The sequence below is a fragment of the Nyctereutes procyonoides genome, unplaced genomic scaffold (genome assembly GCF_905146905.1).
Source record: "Nyctereutes procyonoides isolate TBG_1078 unplaced genomic scaffold, NYPRO_anot_genome, whole genome shotgun sequence".
In the NCBI taxonomy this organism is placed as follows: domain Eukaryota; kingdom Metazoa; phylum Chordata; class Mammalia; order Carnivora; family Canidae; genus Nyctereutes; species Nyctereutes procyonoides.
In genome coordinates this window covers 52,676,747-52,696,341 of record NW_026575047.1, presented here as the reverse complement: position 1 = coordinate 52,696,341, position 19,595 = coordinate 52,676,747, and the positions used below count along the sequence as shown (strand labels likewise).

Below are 19,595 nucleotides of genomic sequence, written 5' to 3'. Positions count from 1 at the left end.
TGATGGCCACCTTCCCCAATCTGCCCGCCTCTGACTGCAGCCTCTGCAAGTGTGAATTTCAGTCCCAGGTAACCGTTCCCAGGCGCTAGTCATGGAGAGAGAAGTGATGCGCTTCGTCTAACGGCCGTGGGGCACACTCGGGAACCGAACCGCCTCCACCGCAGCGGCAAGGAGCGGGGCGAGCGCGACGCCGTAGAACCCACGCGGAGCCGCCTGCGCCTGCGCCTGCGCCCTCGGGCTCCCCGGGGACGCGCCCGCCCCCGCCCCTGCGGCGTGCGCCGGCGCCCCTCCCCCTCCTAGCCACGCCCTCTGCCTAGCCCCGCCTCACGGCCCGGAAGTGCGCGCGCGCCGGCGACATGGCGGCCGCGGCGGTTCCGTTGCGGACCTCGCGCCGCCTGTGCCGCGTGCTGCTGTTCCTCTCCCAGTTCTACATCTTGTCCGGCGGGGGTGAGTTAAAGGCCGGGGTCCACGCGGGGCCGGGCGGAGCGGCAGCGAGGCCCCCGGGAGCGGCGGGAGGCGTCCGCGCCAGGCCGGCGGGCGCAGGGCGGAGGCTGAGTGCCGGGCGGCGGGTCGCTGCAGCGGGTCTGGGGAGTCCCGGCCCTCGGCTCCGCGGCGGCCCCTCCTCCCAGGGGTCCCGGAGCCTCCCAGCTCGGCTGAGGAGCCCTCCGGCGGGGGACCGAGGGCTCGGCTCTCGGCCTGGGAAACGGACCTGGAGCCCGGTACCACGCCTGGTTCCCTCGTTGCCTGTCGACCGAAATCGGTGTCGACCCCATTAGCGGGTCTTTGATTTTTCTGGACAATCAGGCTGTAAGGTTTTCATGAGCAGTTATTGGTCTGGGGTGAGCCTTGTGTCTTAACCACACAAAGCGAGGTTTTCATATCCCAGGATAACATGTTTCTCTAATTGTAGGATCCTTAAATTTAGAGCAGTCGCAGCCGCTCGCTCAGTCAATAAAGGATCCGGGCCCAACACGTACTTTCACAGTAGTTCCCAGGGCAGCAGGTACTAGACATTTTTTATTCTAGTAAATGTGGAAATTTATATCTAGTGGTTGCTTCCTAATTTTTTTTGTTTTAGATAAAATAACTTTCCTTTTTTTTTGAGATTTTTATTTTAGGTTGTGTGAACTAAAGACGGATGTTTTCTGTAGACTGTCTTGATATTGCAGTACCGTTTGAGATTCTGGCCTCATCTCTTTTTCCACTTGCACATTCCTCATTTCGATCTCTCTATTTTTTCCACCTCATTCATCGAGATCACTTTCAACCAGTGCTTCTTTCCCTTCAGAAAATTTCTTTTTCTTCATAAGCCCCATTCCTGATATTGGACCTGAAAGGCTCCTCCCAAGGCTGTGTGAAATGGATCACAGAGGGATGAAGACCTGGAGTCTAGGTCTGGTTGAGCTACTGGGAGCTTGAGCAAACTATTCACCCCTTCAGCATCACTTTCCTCACGTTAAAGTGGTGAAGCTGGTCTGGCCTTCTAAAGTCATTTGGGCCGTGTGATTTCTAAAGGTCCAACTTCAACCACAATAGTGATTGGAATAAAAGAAAAGAAAAACGGTATTTTATAGAATTGCCCACATAATCCAGTGACTTAAAGTAAGACCAGTTTATTTATTTATTTTTTAAGATTTTATTTATTTATTCATGAGAGACGGAGGCAGAGACACAGGCAGAGGGAGAAGCAGGCTCCCTGTGGGGAGCCCAGTGCAGGACTCCATCCCAGGATTCCAGGATCACTTCCTGAGCCAAAGGCAGATGCTCAACCACTGAGCCACCCAGGTGCCCCAGGACCGGTTTTAAATGAGTCTTAAAGTGTTTTGCTAAACAGAACCTTTGTGTCTATAGTTCATCCTTGTAGAGTTCCATTATTTCAAAGAATTGAAACTGGCAGAGGTGTTTTATGGGTTGTTACTTGGATGTAAAGACTACTACAAGACAGGAGCATACTTGAGTTTAAAACACAAATTATAGAGAAAGCACAAGAATTTTCTATTCTTTGGATTTTTTGGTAAAGCTTTATTTACTTATTTATTTGAGAGAGAGGGAGAGGGAGAAGCAGGCTCCCCGCTGAGCAGGGAGCCTGAGGTGAGGCTGTATCCCAGAACCCTGAGATCATGACCTGAGCTGAAGGCAGCCGCTTAACTGACTGAGCCACCAGGTGCCCCTCTTTTGGATGTTTTTGAAAGCCTCACAACCTCCCCCAGAATACATGGAATTAATCTTGTCAGTGGATAAAAATATATGGTACTCCTGGCAAGGTTGGCCGGGAAAAGAATTGCAACCCATATGAACGTAGAGAACTATGTTGAACTTTGGTAGTATAAAACTGTAAATGTTACTAGGGAATTATGGCTTATTGAGGTACCAGTGTGGAATAATGACAACATTTTCTAAAGTTGGTACCCTGTTGTACTGATTGATAGCCTGGGTAGACGGCCAGGGTCCTAATTTCCAAATCAGTGAGTGCAGATGAAAAGAATATCAGATTAGAAACAGATTTGAGTCTTGGTTCTAGTTTTGTCCCTCCCTCTGTGATCATGAACAAACCCTACCACCTCTATGCCTGAATTTTTCATCTTGTTTCAGAGTAGATTTTTTTTGAAGCCCCAACTTAGCCTAGTTTTGTGTGTACATTGTATGTACATAAGTACCTTTGAATTTCATGCTCATTTTGTGGGGAATGATTAAATGCTTTATACTACGCTTTTGAACTCTTGGGCCAGGTCACACAGCTTGGTGGCAGAACCTTGCTTTAATTGCAGGTATCTCTGACTTCCACTCTGTCATTTTCCACTCCAGTGTAGTATTTCATCGCTAGCCATCATGCCCCTTAGCCTCAGGAAATTGTTTTCTTCTGCGATGCTGATCAATATTATATGAGAGTAAGCTTCTCTCTTACTTTTCACAGAAAGTACTGATATTCCACCTTATGTGATGAAGTGTCCAAGTAATGGTTTGTGTAGCCGACTTCCTGCAGACTGTGTAGAATGTAAGACAAATTTCTCCTGTGTCTATGGGAAGCCCGTCACCTTTGACTGCACCGTCAAACCTTCTGTTACCTGTGTTGTAAGTACTGCCACTTACGTATTTCAGATGAACTCACTGTAAACCTCAAGCTCTAAGTACAGTTTAGACTTGAAAGTAGGGGAAATCATGAAAGAAGGTGCTCTGCTTCTGCAAGTAATATTTTAGGAATAAAGACAACCTGGATCAGAAAACCAAAACTTTTCATATGCAAGTGAAATTTGGTCACGGGCTCAGATGACAGTTTCCTGACAAATTAAATTGGAGCAATGATCAGACTCCTTATAGGAAGTCAGAAATAGAAGAGGCTCAAGTGTACTGTTGCCTATTAGACATGACCATGTTACAAACATCGCACATATATTCTCTCTCCTGATATTTTGACAGACGGGAAGGGGCCTAGAAAGGCTTACACAGTTGGTATTCAATAGAGTGCTCTATGGATACCTGGTTCCAAGCTACTTGAATCCAGCTGCTGTTAGAATCACTTCTGGACAGGGCATCTGGGTGGCTCAGTGGTTGAACATCTGCTTTCTGCTCAGGCTGTGATCTCAGGGTCCTGGAATCAAGTTCCGCATCAGACTTCCCGCAAGGAGCCTGCTTCTCCCTCTGCCTCTGTCTCTGCCTCTCTCTCTGTGTCTCTCATGATTAAATAAATACAATCTTAAGAAAAAAAAAAAAATCACTCCTGAAGACAGCCCCAGACCTTCTGAATGTGAATAGGTCAGGGAGACTCAGGTACTTGAATTTTTTAACAACTGGACCAGGTAAATGATTGCACACTCCCTTGTTTGGGGCTGCTATCTGGGTGAGGTGAAGAGTAGAAATGAATAATGAGGTAGTGTTCTATTCTTGGCCCTGCTATAATTAGCTTTCTGACTGACTTATTGATCTGTTTCTTGTTAAATGAGGGAAATGAGCACATGGACCCAGAACACCTTTTTTCTAAAGTGTTTCCATGGAACCCTGCTTTGAGAAAGTGGTCGAAGAGGAAGAAACAGATTCTCTACCATGTCCTCTCTTGCAGATCTCTTTTGACCCGATGGCCCTAGCATTTCTGTCACTTGAACAGGATGCCTTCCCTCTCCGTCCTTTGGAACTTGGTTTGTAGAGGGCTAGATTAGAAAGTTTCTTCCACCCCTACATTCTTTCTGTAATTTTCCTTGTGAAGTCTAGTATCAGAGAGGGAGCGAGGAAGGCTTTACTTCAAAAGGGAAGTGAGAGTTTGTTCTGTCAGTATCTAAATTTAGTTTTCATAAACTTAAGTATTGCCATTTTAAAAATTGTATCAGCACACTGGAAAATCCAGTGTAAGTGCCGGATAGTCTTCAGGACTGCCCTTGAGTTATTAGTCTTTGTTGCTGAATCTTAAATACTTTATTGTCCCTAATTACTTAAGGGTGAAATGTATTTATTTGAAGGCTTTTAAAATTTTTCTCTACCTGAAACTAATGTAACTGTGTGTCAACTATACTCCAATGAAAAAGTTTAAAAAAAATGTTATTTCATGGGCCTGATAGGAGGTATTTATTTAAAAAGGGGAAAACAGACATCCAGTTTCTGAACTCCTGTGTCATGGTTCCTCGTGCTGTCCTCACCCCCTGGCTGAGATGTGTCTTCGGTGGGATTTTTTTTCTCTCCTTCTCCTCCAGGAGCTTTCATATTGCCTGCCTCTTTTGGCCAGTAACCATAAGTCCTGAAACCATAAGTCCTGAACAAGTTGCCCTGTTCTCAGGTGCAGGACCTGAAGTCTGGCCTGAGAGAGCCTGATGGTCTGTTTCTCAAAGTGGAGAGCAGTGAATACATGAACTGGCTGCCGAGAGACATGGGTTCTAGGATTGCTGTCACCAGGCGAGCCAGGGCAAGTCATGGGTATTTTCCTTATTTGTTTTATGAAGATCTGTAGGGTCCTCCTAGGTAAAAAAAAGTTACCATTTCTGGAAGGAATAATCCATGACCATCACATGCAGGCACACAGATGCTTGTTTATCTCTCATTTGCGTGTGTGTGCACACACAGATGCCTCCCTTCTCCCTCTCATTTTGAACTTAATGGCAAAAAATGAACTCTTTTATCCTCCAGACATGCTGAGCAGGGATTCACAGGCTAAGGGACTCTCACCTGGATTCCTTTATAGAAATAAATGTAAAAATCCTGTAACACCTGTTATATCAGATAGTTCCTATTCCAGTTACAATGGTAACTGTCAAGCCAGTGGACGTCTGCTGAAATGTGCTCATCAGAAATGTTTTGCATTACTTGGAGAAGCTGTCAGACTGCTAGTGTATCTGAAGCAGGTATAATTTCTTTCAATGTGTTATGGGTTCTTAAGTAATGACAACTTTCACAGAGGGAAAGCGGATAGATCTTTTTACAATGGATAAGCTTTTGAAGGGGCCCGTACTTCTCCAGAGAGAAGATGGATTCAGTCAGTGCTGGGAATGCCTGGGTCGCTCTGGGTAAAAAAGTGGAATCCCTCACTTGTCCACAATAAACCCAGAGAGATGAGGGATTTAATGTGATACAATGAAGCCTTGAGGTAGTAGAGAAAGCTTGATTGTTTTTGCTATAATCTCAAAGTAGGAAGTATTTTTCTACGTAAGAAATGAAATTTAGAGGGCAGCCCGGGTGGCTCAGTGGTTTAGCGCCTGCCTTCGGCCCAGGGCGTGATCCTGGAGTCCTGGGATCGAGTCCCACATCAGGCTTCCTGGATGGAGCCTGCTTCTCCCTCTGCCTGTGTCTCTGCCTCTTTCTCTGTGTCTCTCCTGAGTAAATAAATAAAATATCAAAAAAAAAAAAAAAGAACATAACTTTAAAAAAGAAAAAGAAATGAAATTTAGAAGCCATAAAAGAATTGATATCTTTGGCAGCCCCGGTGGCGCAGCGGTTTAGCGCCACCTGCAGCCCAGGGTGTGATCCTGGAGACCCGATCGAGTCCCACATTGGGTTCCCTGCATGGAGCCTGGAGCCTGCTTCACCCTCTGCCTGTGTCTCTACCTCTCTGTCTCTGTGTGTCTCTATGAATAAATAAATAAAATCTTTAAAAAAAAAAAAGAATTGATATCTTTGACTACTAAAAATATCCCAAAAAAGCATAAAGGCAAAAAATCAATGGCAAACTAGGAAAAAGTATTTCTAACACCTGTGACAAATAATGCACTAATGTCTGTAGTATGTAAAGATTTCCTAAAAGCAATGAGAAAAAGATGACAGTGCTATAGAAAAAATAGTATGAGGACTTAAGTAGATGATGGTTCATAGGAAAGGAAATACAAATGGGCTTTCAACATATGAGAAAATGTTGAGTTTTTCTCATAATTAAATACAAATGATGTGTTTTTAAACCTTTCAGGTTGGCAAAGAAATAAAAGCTTGTTGTGACACTCTGAGTTCGTGAGGACATAAGGGACACTCCTGTCTTGTTAGTGGGTGGGCAGATTGGTCAGCCTTTTGTAGGCAGTTGTCACATATGTGAAACTTACAGATGTATATATCTTTTGATCCAGCAGTTGCAAATCTAGCAATTTATCTTACAGATGCTGTACATAGATGCAAATAAATACACCTGTGGATATTCTTAGCTTCATTGTTCACCTGGACAGAAGATTTAAAATAAGCTTAATGTCCAAGAGAAAACTGTTTATGATCCACTATGAAATGAAATAAAAAGCAGCTATTAGAAAAAAGTAGGCAGCTCTTTGAGATACTTACTGATAGCTGCAGAATTCAATGAAAAATACCAGTGGGAAAGTTAAAGTTAAGTTTAAAAAAAAAAAAAGGTTATATATCTGACATAAACGTCCTCACGCATAGAATAGATTCCCTGGAAGGCCAGAGGCCAAGCAGAGCTTGCTGTCAGGGAGGCAGTGGCTGCTGAGGGCCAGACCTGGAGCGGTTTCCCCTTCCCTTCTGTCACACCTAGGAATCTACCACATTCACAGCTTACCTCGTTTTAAAAAACAATTGGTAACTGTGCATTATCAGTGTATTGCCAGAGATATGCAGGTGTTTCAAACAATTTTGCCTAAATAGTACCTTAGCCAGTTTTGGATGCTATTCATAAATGCAGTTTTGCATTGATCAAAAAAACTAGTAAATTGATACTTCCAAAGGAGATTGACCATTTAAAAATGATTTTGAAAAATATGTATTACAGTATAATGTCAAGTGGAGAAAAAAGGATACAAATAGCTTTCAGTATAATTGCACTTACATCTATATTATAGGAATTAAAAATGAAAGATTAAAAGTAGTTCTCTTGGGAGAGGTTACAGGTTTTTTACTATAATTTCCAAAGGTGCAGCACACAAAGTGATGTGCTGGTCTTACAAGCAGAAAACAAAATAATGATTTTTTAATTGAAGTGAAAAAAATCTACAGCCTTAAAAGCTTAGTGCCAACTAGAATACTTTGCTGAGTCTCTACATGTGGTTCTTTCAAAGTGGAGAGTGATTGTCTGGGCCACCCGTTAGTTGATTATACTAAGTGGAGGTGTGAGTAGCCTGGAGGTCTTAGAGATATTTGGGAAGATTTGAGACTTAGCAGCCAGTCACTGTGTTGTACTTGTAGGAGCATCAAATAGGGGTTGGGGAACGTGGGTCCTGCACATAACTAGCAGCTCAGCAGACCTTGAACAGATGTACTCATATGTCTTTCCAGCTCCCTGTGACTCTGTGGTTTGATAAAATAAATTTTCCTTTTTTTTTTTCCTTTGGTATTACAAAAATACCTATGCTCATTATGAAAAATTTAGCCAAGTGAAAGTGGCAAAATATGTCCTGGAATAACCTTTGTTATTTTGATGTAAATTTATGTAGATTTTTTTCCTTAGGCATATATTTTGGGGTATATATTTTTATGATTATGGGATCATACCACATATATTTATTTTGCATACATACTGGTTTGGTACCTATATTTCTGCCACTTTCTGCTAGTTTTATTCACCAGTCTTTTAGAAGCTTTGTGCCTTGTATTTTTATTGATGTATTAATGAACTATTATGATTGATTCATTCTATGTCCTTTGGCATGCAGGATCAAGACTTCAAATCCCAAAAGAACTTCATCATCAACATGACTTGCAGGTTTTGCTGGCAGCTTCCAGAAACTGATTATGAGTGTTCCAATTCTACCAGCTGCATGACAGTGTCTTGTCCCCGGCAGCGTTACACTGCCAATTGCACAGTGCGGGACCACATTCATTGCTTGGGTAAGTTGGAGTTCAAGGAAATTCGTGAGCAAAATACTTTCTTTTAAGCTTACATTATGGAACTTTAATAAGCAATTTGACAATTAAATTTAAATTGTTAATATTTTTATTTGAGAGAGAGAAGGAGAGAGATCGTGCATGAGCAGGGAAAGGCAGAGGGGGAAGGGAGAGAGAATCTGAAGTAGACTCCACATGGAGTCCATTGTGGGGCTAAATCCCAGGACCCTGAGATCATGACCTGAATCGAAACCAAGTCAGACACTTAACTGACTGAACCACCCAGGCACCCTAAATTTAAATTGTTTAATCGGAAACATTTATTAGCACTTTTTAGTTACACCAAACCTCATTAATAAACTCAGTGGTGATAGATGGTAGCTACGCTTGTGGCCAGCATAACATATGGTTGTTGAGTTACTGTGTTGTATATCTGAAGTTAATATAACATTGTGTGCCAACTAAAAAATAAAAAAAACTCAGTGAACTAAAAAAAAATCGAGAAAATTTGCAGTTCTCTTATCTTTTAAGATGTAATGTTTAATAAAACAAGGAAAAATGTATAAAGCATAAAGTATAGTAATAACATTTCACCCAATTACCAAGTAAAGCAATCTAATGCCATCAGAACTACCTGAGTGCTTTTTCTGTACCTGGTTGCCCTACTTTCTCTGGAGAGGTAACTGCTTTTATGAATTTTCTCATCTCACTTGCTTTTCTTTGCATTATATATAGTTCTATCAAATGTAAGTAATACAACATAGTATGATATATCATTTAGTAATGCATATTTTAGACTTAATAGTCTATTTATGGTCTTGTACTTTTATTTTTTCCTCTCAACATTATGGCTCTGAGATGATCCATGTGTCTTATTTTTTTACTTCTGTATAATAAGCCATCGTAGGATTGTATCATAGTTTATCCATTTTATGGATTTTGATTATATATAGTTTTTTGTTCTTTTGTGCTGCTATTAAAGTTTCTGTACCCGTCTCCTGGTTGCACATTTGCAGGCGTGTGTCTAGCATGTATTAGTATACTCTTCTAGCATGTATTATTTTCCAAAATGGCTCTAACAATTTACATTCCCACCATTGGTACATAAATATTCTGGATTCACATGCTCTCCAATTCTTATTATTCATAAATGTTGTCTTTTTTTAAGGATTTCCAGGAATTCTTTTATATTTGGGATCATAACCTTTTGGTGTCCCTAAAATCTTTCTCATATTTTAACTACTCCCCTCCCACCACATTTTTGGGGTATCTTTTGGATAGAACTTGAATTTTTTTTTTAACAAGTCTTTCATAGCCTTTTGGAAGTTTGGCCTTTCACACAAATAGGTTAAGTAGGAATTGGTTTTGGTGTATGGTTTGAAGTTGATTCAGGTTTATGTTTTTTTCCCACATGGATACCATTTGTCTTTGGGCTCTTCTGGGGCAACCCGTGTGTGCCCTGTGTCCCACCCAAAGTGTTTCTGTGTGGGCGCAGCTCTCTTTTTTCCCTGTTGCTTGATTTATCTGTTTTTTTTTTTTTTTTAAGATTTTATTTATTTATTCATGAAAGAGAGAGAGGCAGAGACACAGGCAGAGAGAGAAGCAGGCTCCATGCAGGGAGCCCGATGTGGGACTCGATCCTGGGACTCCAGGATCACGCCCTGAGCCGAAGGCAGTTGCTAAACCACTGAGCCACCCAGGTGTCCTGACTTATCTGTTTGATAAAAAAGACCACACTGCCATATTTGCTCTAAACTTTGCCTGAACCTTGATAGCTTCACATACTTTAAGACTGTAACCCTCACGTAACTGATTTAAGCATTAAATGTATGCTTATAGATGGTAAGGACTTTATTTTTACCATTCACTGCGCCAAACTTTAATTATCATAGGGAGAGTTGACTTTTAGATTTTAAATTACAAAGCCACTAGTATCTGTGTAAGAATATTTATATCCATGTTTCTATGTAGAATGTTTTCCCTTTTTTTTAAGGTAACCGTACTTTTCCAAAAATGCTGTACTGCAACTGGACTGGAGGTTATAAGTGGTCTACTGCTCTGGCTCTGAGGTAAGCTTGACTACTGATAAGTTAGGATGCCATTTGAATTTTATTGGGCTCAGTGGAATCTTCCATACATTGAGCTTAGCTAAGTTCCTCCTTCTTTTGAATTCTTTCACATGTGTTAGGTAGGCCCTAGAAAACATAGCTGTAGGGAATTATTTAGATGATCAGACAAGTATTTAGTGGAAATTCATAGCAGGATGTTTGCTTTTCTCCCTGGGATGTCTGCACATTCTAGAGATGCCTTACTGAGCCATGAGTATAGATCATTAGAATCAGTCAGAGTTTCCCATCCTGAGTGTAAGTGTAAAGTGCTGTATACTATTTAAAATAGGTAGATTTATGATTTGTAGTTTTTTTTTTTTAGTAGTTTTCTCCTTTATTATAAAAACTAATAAATACTTAATACTAAAAACTGGAAAAATTGAAATAAAACATTAAAGATCACCTCCAATTCCACCATCCGGAAATAATTGTGGACTTAAAATTTTAACATTAAAATGTGCTTGAATTTGTTAAACTTTTCAACAGTTTGAGGGAAAAACTTCAATTTTTGTCGTCGTCCCCCACCCAGAGGGAAGGACAGGTGAGATGCTGGTTAAACAGTTCTAATTAAAAAGTTGGGGCATCTACAGTGGAAGGTTTAGGCTAGAGCCTGAGACCCTGTGGCCTGCAATGTAAGGTGGGCAGGGTTTCTCCCCTTCATTACTGTCGACATTCAGGCCAAATCATTCTTTGTTGTGGGACCAGTAGGGTGTGCACAGTAGAGTGGTTAACAGTGCCTATGGACCAGATGCCAGTAGCACTCTAAGGTGTGATAATCAAGAATGTCTTCAGGTACTGCCAAGTTGCCCGATGTGCACCACTGCTTTAGAGTTTGGGCTGGGGAGAGCCAGAGCCTGCCTGGCAGAAAGGCACAACTGGAGAATAAAAGAATAGTCCAAGATAGAAAATTCAGTATAACAAAAATGAGATTTGATAACTGGCCATCGTCTTTGTCAGCAGTGGTTCAAATTAGAATGAACAACGAACTTTTTTTTTTTAATAACCTCTTTATTTTGGAATAACTTGAAACTTACAGAAAAGCTACAAAGATCATTCCTGTATATGTGCCACCCACTTTCCCCTAGATTGTTAGCATCTGGAGTTAACATACTACATCTAACAACTTGACTTTTAAAAAGTAAGAATAGTTTTCATTTCGAAGTGCAACACAGTTTTTTTCAGAATATTCACTTCACAGTTCGCTTCACAGTATTCCAGCATGGGGAGGTGGGAATACAGAAAAAACGGGGCCGACCACATAATATTTGGAGCTGAAGGGGTACTCTTCTCTTCACTTCTTTTATTTGTTTTGAAATTTTCCATAATAGTAAGCTTAAAAGAAGTACAATGAGAGGTGATCTGGATATTGTTAGATCTTAGAATTTGAAAGAACCTCAAAAGTCATTTATTCTTAACACTCCATTCAAAAATGGACGAGTGTGACAGGAGTTCAGATGACTTGATCTGGGACAACCAAGTGTTGGTGGGCTGCCTCCCAACCCTACCTCCTGACTCCGTGTTTGTGTACTTTTTGTACTTTTTGTTGGACTGGCTCCCTGCTTTTTTCTCCTGCATGTGCCATCTTGAAGACTGCAGGCAACAAGGTGGATTACTTTAAAAGAGGAACATTAGATTTCAGCACAGCTGAAAAATTGTGCATTTACTTTTGATATTTAAACAGTCTTCTTGCCCATGATTATGTGGTGTCATGGATTTGTGAAATACTCATTTGTGTCCTTGTGAAGCTTTGTGATCGTTTTGAGGCCCTTTCACACGTGTGACTTAATACCAGTGTCGAGCCACATCTGGCTGCAGCTTGGGGGTGGCTGATGGCCTCCCCCATCCCATAATCTGTTTGTTCTTGCAGCATCACTCTCGGTGGGTTTGGGGCTGACCGTTTCTACCTGGGCCAGTGGCGGGAAGGCCTCGGCAAGCTCTTCAGCTTTGGTGGCCTGGGGATATGGACACTGATAGATGTCTTGCTGATTGGTGTTGGCTACGTGGGACCAGCAGATGGCTCTTTGTACATTTAGCTGTGGTTACATGCTTCAGAGAGGAGCTCTCTGCCTATAGGAGTTGATGTGCTGTGAGTAATGTATTTGTATGTTTTTAATGTACAGCATCTGTACTTTGCCTGCCTTGATGAAGGTAAAATAAAAAAAACACCGAACCATGTTTATCTGGAATTTGTCTTTATTTGCCTGAAATCAATTTTTTTTTCTGTGAAAAAATTTAAGCTTTTACTCAACATCACTTCTTGGCCTTTTGGCTAAGATCAAGTGTAAAACATGTGAATTTCCTTAAACTAGAACAAATGCTCCAGGATTGAAAATCTGCTTAATTCCTATGACTTTAGTTTTAGATTAAGTCAGTATGTCACTTGGATCTCCAGTCTTGAAAAGCTTTTCAGCCATGATTGCAGAAAGTGGAATGTGTTTTCATTCTTTAGCTAGATAAAAGTTATCTACCTAAACTTCATGTGCAAGTTTTGCAGTGTACTATCTATGTAGGCTGGACTTTATTTATGACCTGCTGGAAGCAAACTGCAGAACTTTTATAAGTAGTTGCTGTGGTTTGAATTTTGTTAGTAACATATTTGCAAAAGTACTGAAAAATTAATAAAATTACAAGTTACTTTAAATAGGTTGATCTGTTTTCCGTATTAAGATGGAATCTTTAGTAATCATAACAACTGTTCTTGATGTAAAATGTTTATTTTTCAGAGCCTTACTCCATTTCAACAGATATGTTCATAATTGGTTGATTCATTGACACACAGTGGAACTCTTAAACAGTGTTACAGTGTGATAAATATTTTTGAGTCTTTATAAATCTATTGTAGGCCCTTTAGTGGAAAGAAAAGTTATTTCAAGTGCATTTTATTTATGGTTTTCTTTGAAACATTAAAAAATTCTTAGCACTTTTCCTTCCAAATTGGAGTATCTGAGTATTATGTTTTAAACATCTGTGTTAATAGCTGCAAGGCTTAACCAGCCAACAGATTCAGAAGCCATAAACTATCTTTCAGCATATCTCCATAAATCTCATGGAAAAACATCTTTTCTTCACAAGATTATTAATTATAGTTTACCTATAAACTGCAGGGGAATTGAACCACTTTGGTGTGATAACCTGCCAGTTAAGAATGGGCGGCTTTTGAAGCTCAGAATCTCTTCTCAGATTTTTTTTTAAAGATTTTTAAGATTTTTAAAATTTATTTTTTCATGAGAGACACAGGCAGGGACATAGGCAGAGGGAGAAGCAGTCTCCCTGTAGGGAGACTGATGTGGGACTCGATCCCCGGACCCCAGGATCATGCCCTGAGCCTAAGGTAGATGCTCAACCACTGAGCCACCCAGGTGCTCCTCTTGTGCTCAGATTTTGAAGCAAAAATCTCTTGGTCTAGTTGAGTAACAGTTCCAGCCCTGATCACTAGGTGGTACATTTCCATTATGTTTGTAAGAAGCTGCTGAGATTAACTGGTTCCTCCTAGGAACATGAGCATAGGCACAGAGCATGGGCAGTGCTTCCAGATGGGAATAGCCCAGAATGCATGGACCTTTCTTTTCTAGGACAAACACACTTTCATCCATCCTGGGTATATGAGACTCTTGGTCAAGCCAATATTTCTTTAGTAGGGTTGTATTCCTACAAGGAAGCAGCTCCTTTGCTAACTATATAAAAATTTCCCCTGAATCCCCTCCATAGTTAGCTCTATGCAGAAGAGACTCTCCACCATTTCCCTGTTGAGCCTGCCCATGAGGAGCCAGGGAAGTAATGGGAATCACTGGTTGTACATAGTGCTCATGGAGGAAGTAGGTATCAACTGCTTTGACAGTTGAGCATCATTATGGCTTTCGGGCCTGAGTTCAGGAACAAAGCTCCAATGTTTGAAAGGTGAAAACTTAAAGATTCAGAATCCATGAAAGGAGATGTATAAATGAAATTATCCTCAAATCCTGAGAAACTTAGAAGGAAATAGTCTTTGGGACCTAAACGTTATAAGCAAGTCAGAGATGCTTCCTATACTGCATTTGGTGGAGCTGAAGGGCTCTGCAACAGAGAACTAGAAGGAGAAGGAAGAGAAGGAAATATAGTTTAAACAAGTTTGTGAATGATGAACTTTCATACATGGCCCCTGAAAAAAAATAAACCTAATAAAACTGCACTTGCCACTGGCACCAGAGAGTGGGTGTGGTCTCTAGAAAACTCCATGGGCCTCTGCTGGCAGCAAAAAGGTCACTTTGGGATCTGACCTTCAGATTCTAGGGCTGTGTGCTGCAAACTGACTGGGGACTGTTAAGTCCCTACACAGGTAGGACCGTATCAAACATCACCCTCTATTGACAGTTCTCTGGAAATTCAGAATTTATCACTGCAGCATGCCGTATGTCACTACTTCATCTTAAGAACCTCTCCCTTGCTTTGTCAGGGCTCTTCCAGTTGCCTTAGTAATTCCTCGGGGGCAGGTGCCATGTTATTTCTGTTTCCCCCTTTGTCCCGAGCACAATATCTTACACACCATGGCTCTCATATATTTGTTGATTGGGTTAATGCCATGGGTGCCTTAGGGGTATTGAAAGACTAGAGGTGTCTCAGGGAGTGCAGCTGAGGTGGCTGCTGGGAGGTAGTGTGCAGTAATTGGCTTTGAGTAAATATTGGCTGTAGCACCATGTTAATCTAGTTTTTGCAAATTGCTGAGGAACAGCTCTGGTTTATGGTGCTTATAAAAAGATTTTTTTTTTTAAAGATCTTAATATTTCAAGATCTTAAACTGTCTCCTCTTTGCTACAGGTCTTTAATACTTTCTGCCAGAATTGTATTTATTTTTGGCATACCCTCAGCTAAGGAATTTGCAAATGATTTTAGCTCATCCCGTAAGCAAAGCCTGGAAAAGGAGCTATATCTGATGCAGCTTTTCAAATACAGTGTTGGTACCTTGAATATGAAGACAAATTCCTTTTCTTCTGCTCTGAAGCTTCCTTTTCCTGTCCACGCTGCATCTGCTGGAAGGGTCACAAAATGTTAGAGGATATATTATTAGTTAATTTCATAATCTGGATGAATTTGGCCTAAGTCTTTATCTTGGGAGTATTGAAATTGTCTTCTACAAACACATTTTGCTGCAAAATAAGGAAGCTTTAGTTGAGATACTTGGCATAATTTACTAAGTGAGAGGCTTCATGAGAGTAGGGTTCTGGTTCTGTTCTGTAGCCCTGCTTTGAGATCCCTACCTGGTGCACAGAAGGTGGGTGCACAGTGACTATTTGTTCAAATAATGAATAATGGGGAATCTCCATGAGTATGCTAAAAGTATTGCTAAGAATGTTTGGATAAAGTGGTGGAGTGCAGCAGGCTTACAACAGCTCTCTTTCAAAAAATGCCTAATGACCCAAATACAGTATAGTAAAAACTGACCCTTCAGAAAAAGACAAACAGAACCCATCAGCAAACAAGGAAAAAGACAACCAGATGTCAAAAATATTTTTAAAAATGGTAAGAAAAAAACACTAGGATGACTATAAGACAATAACGGGTATTGATGAGGAGGTGGAGAAATTGGAAACTTATTACACTGCTGATGGGAATGTAAAATGATTACAGCCACTTGGAAAACCGTCTGGAAGTTCTTAAATTTTTTAAACAGTTACCATGTGACTCAACAATTCTCCTAGGTAGATATGTCCAAGAAGAATGAAAATATGTGTCCCTACAAAAACTTGTTCATAGCAGCATTATCCATAATAGTCAAAAAGTGGAAACAACCCAAGTATCTATCAACTGAAGAATAATGCATACACAAATGTGGTGTATCCATGCAGTGGAATATTAGTCATAAAGAATGAAGTACTGATACATACTATAACATGGATAAACCTCAAAAACCCCGCTAAGTGAAAAAAAAAAAAAGCCAGTTATATTTAAGCAGGTGAACTTTACAGTATACAAATTATATCTCAATAAAGCTATTTTTAAAAAAGAAATGGCAATTGCCTGTGTACATATAGACACATACTCAGGATATGAATTTGCCTTCCCATAGCCTTACTGCTTCTGAGATCAAAGAACTCATTTCACAGCAAAAGAAAAGTAGCAGCAAGTGTGAGTTCATCCTGAGAAAGGGAAAAATGTAGTAGCCAGGCTGTGATTTTAAACTCTAGATGTGGAAAAAAAAAATACAGAATACAAGCAACAGTCCGCCACTTCTAGTTTCTTAAGGTGGAAATTTGGGTCATTATTCAAGACATTTCTCACTTCTGACAGAAGTATTTAATTTGGTAAATTTCCCCCTAAACTTTGGGTACATCTCAAAAAATTCTGTTGTGTCCAATTAAAAGTACTTTTAAGTCTTCATTTGGCTTCCTTTTTGACCCAAGGGTTATTTTTTTATTTATTTTTTAGAAACGCCATGAGTGGGCTCCCGAGGGGTAGAGGGAGGGAGAATCTCAAGCAGACTCCCTGCCTAGCGCTGAGCTTGATATGGGGGGCTGATCTCAGGATCCTGAGATCATGAACTGAGCTGAAACCAAGAGTCGGCTGCTTAACTGACCAAGCCACCCAGGGTCCTGACCCAAGGGTTATCTTTAAATTTACTATTTAATTTCCAAACATAAGGGATACAGTTTTGTAACTTCTAGTTGAATTTCACTGTGGTTAGAGAATAAAATTTATATTTTGATTCTTTGCAGTTCGTTGGTTTGCTTTATGGCTCAAAATACCATCTGTCATGCTAATTAATGTCATATATGCACCTCAAAAGAATGTGTAATCTGCTCCAGGTAATTGTTTTAATTAATGTCAATTAGGTCGGTTGATAGTTTTCAGGATTTCTGCATATGTGCCAATATTCTATCTACTTATCTATCAATTATTGACAGAGGAGTATTCTGGTCTCCAATTATAATAGTGGATTTATTTCTCTTTTCCGTTCTATCAATTGTTGTTAGGCCTACACATTTAGGATTGTGATGACTTCTTTTTTTAGTTGTAAAATGTATGTAACACAAAATTTACTATTTTAACCATCTTATGTGTACAGTTCAGTGAGATTAAAGTACATCATCATCATACATGATTAAAGCACAACCATCATTACCATCCATTTCAAGAAGGTTTTCATCTTCCCAAATTGAAACTCTGTACCCATTACTTCTTTATTTCCCTTCCCCCAGCCCATGGCTGCCATCATTCTACTTTCTGTCTCTATGAATTTGATGATTCTAGGTACATCATATAAGTGGAACTAAACAATATGGTTTTTCATGTGTCACTTGGCGTAATGTCTTTGAGGCTTATCCATATTTTAGCATGTGTCAGAATTTCCTTTGTAAGTCTGAATAGTATATGATTATTTGTATATACTACATTCTGTTTATCCATTCATCTGTTGATAGAAATTTGAGTTGTCTCTACCTGTTATGAGCGTGGTTTGTACAAATATCTGTTTGAATCCCTGCTTTCAGTTACTGTGGGTAACCCGAGAGTGTGCTGCTCAATGATGTGATAATTCTATGTTTAATTTTTTGAGGAACCTGTGATGTCTTCTTGATGGATTGATTGACCCTTTTATTATCATGAAATGTCTCTGGTAATATGTATTGTTCTGAAGTCTACTTTGTCTGATATTAGTATAAACACCTCCCCTTTTATTTTATTAGTGTTTGCTTGGTATATTTTTTTCATCCTTTTGCTTTTGTAATCTTCTGTGTGTTCATATTTAAACTGATTTTCTTTCTTTTTGGTCCTGTTTTTTCCCTGTAATCTAATAACCTCTTCTGTTGGGAGATTTTAGACCATTTACATTTAACATCACAAGTGATATGATTGGATTTAAATCTGCATCAGGTTAGTTTTCTGTTTGTGCCATCCATTCTTGTTCCTCTTATCCTGCTTACTTTTAGATTTGTTGAACTTTTTTTTTTTAGATTTTTATTTATTTATTCAGTGAGAAGCAGGCTCCTTTTGGGGAGCCTGATGCGGGACTCTATCCCAGGACCCCAGGATCATGCCCTGAGCGGAAAGCAGACTGCTCAACCATTGAGCCACCCAGGTGCCCCTAGATTTGTTAAATTTTTAAAAATTATTTTCAGCCCCACACTCTTTCTCCACTTCTTCTGAGACTAATGATACAAATGTTAGATTTTACTTTTTTATTGTCCCATAGATTCCTGAGGCATTGTTCTTTGTAAAAAATTTTAGTCTATCTTTTCAGATTGTTCATATTGGAAATTTCAATTGATCTGTTTTTGAGTTCAGTCATTCTTTCCTTGTTCATCTCCAGTCTACTATTGAGCCTGTCCATTGAGTTTTTAGATTAAAGTATTGAAGTTTTAGTTACACATTTCTCTTTGGTTCTTTTTTATATCTTCAATTTATTTTCTGAGATTTTCCATTTTTATTTTCAGAGTGTTCATAATTGAGGCATTTTTATTATTGCTGCTTTAAAAATCCCTAAAATCCCTAAGTGTTGGGAGACTTTATCTTTTCTTACTCAAGTTGTGATTGCCCCTGTTATAGTATGACAGGTGATTTTTTATTGTTATCTTGGGCATTTGGGATACCATGTTGTGAGAGCTGTTTAATCTTTTATTTAAACTTTTCTATTAGGTGTAGTGTGCAGGTACAGGTTGGGGTACAATGTTCAGCTCCCTGCTGGACTTCATTGACTTCATCCTGACAAAAGTGGACCATTGATTTACATTGCATTGTTGAGGACGGGTGTGGGCTAATCATAGGAGTCCCTGAAGAAGCAAGCTGCTATGATATAAACACATATAGAGGACCACATGGCAGGGAACTGTGGGTGGCTGAGGGCCTTAGTCCCACAACTGCAAGGAGTTGAATTCTTCCAACAACTGTGTGCACTTGGAAGAAGATCCAGAAAGGAATGCAACCCCACTGACACTTGGATTGCAGTCTGGTGAGACCCTGAAGCAGAGAAGCCAGCCGAAACATACCAGATTCCTGATCCCCATGTGTTCCAAGTTTCCCAGTTTCTGGTGATTAGTGATATAGCAGTAGAAAACTAATGCATACATTCTGTTGCTCTTTTTCATTCCTAATGTTTCAGGTTTCCTTCTGTTATCATCTTTCTGTCTGAAGAACTTCCTTCAGCATTTTTTTTTAGTGTAAGTCTTCTGATGAAAAAATTTCTTAAATTCTTTTCATGTAAGGATACTATTATTTCACTTTCATCTCTGAAAGATAGTTTTGCTGAATACAAAATTCTGGATCACAGTTTTTTCTTTC

General features: G+C 40.0%; 1 protein-coding gene across 2 annotated transcripts; it reads left to right on the top strand.

Annotated features, from left to right (window-relative positions):
* Nucleotides 1-329: 329 nt before the first annotated feature.
* TM2D3 (TM2 domain containing 3) lies at nucleotides 330-12,516 on the top strand. 2 transcript variants are annotated; one of them, XM_055326869.1, is made up of 6 exons: nucleotides 340-447; nucleotides 911-1,003; nucleotides 2,915-3,072; nucleotides 8,067-8,241; nucleotides 10,232-10,307; nucleotides 12,214-12,516. In XM_055326869.1, exons 1-6 carry the CDS (start codon nucleotides 357-359, stop codon nucleotides 12,377-12,379), a joined length of 759 nt encoding a protein of 252 aa, XP_055182844.1. In that variant the 5' UTR covers nucleotides 340-356; the 3' UTR covers nucleotides 12,380-12,516. The 2 variants fall into 2 exon arrangements, with proteins under 2 accessions (XP_055182845.1, XP_055182844.1); XM_055326870.1 differs by lacking the exon at nucleotides 911-1,003 and having other exon boundaries at nucleotides 330-447.
* Nucleotides 12,517-19,595: the final 7,079 nt, after the last annotated feature.

Coding starts and splice junctions, on each gene's coding strand:
- TM2D3 (XM_055326869.1), top strand. CDS start 357: ATGGCGGCCGCGGCGGTTCCGTTGCGGACCTCGCGCCGCCTGTGCCGC. Junction 1,004..2,914: donor AGTAGTTCCCAGGGCAGCAG/GTACTAGACATT, acceptor TACTTTTCACAG/AAAGTACTGATATTCCACCT. Junction 8,242..10,231: donor GGACCACATTCATTGCTTGG/GTAAGTTGGAGT, acceptor CTTTTTTTTAAG/GTAACCGTACTTTTCCAAAA.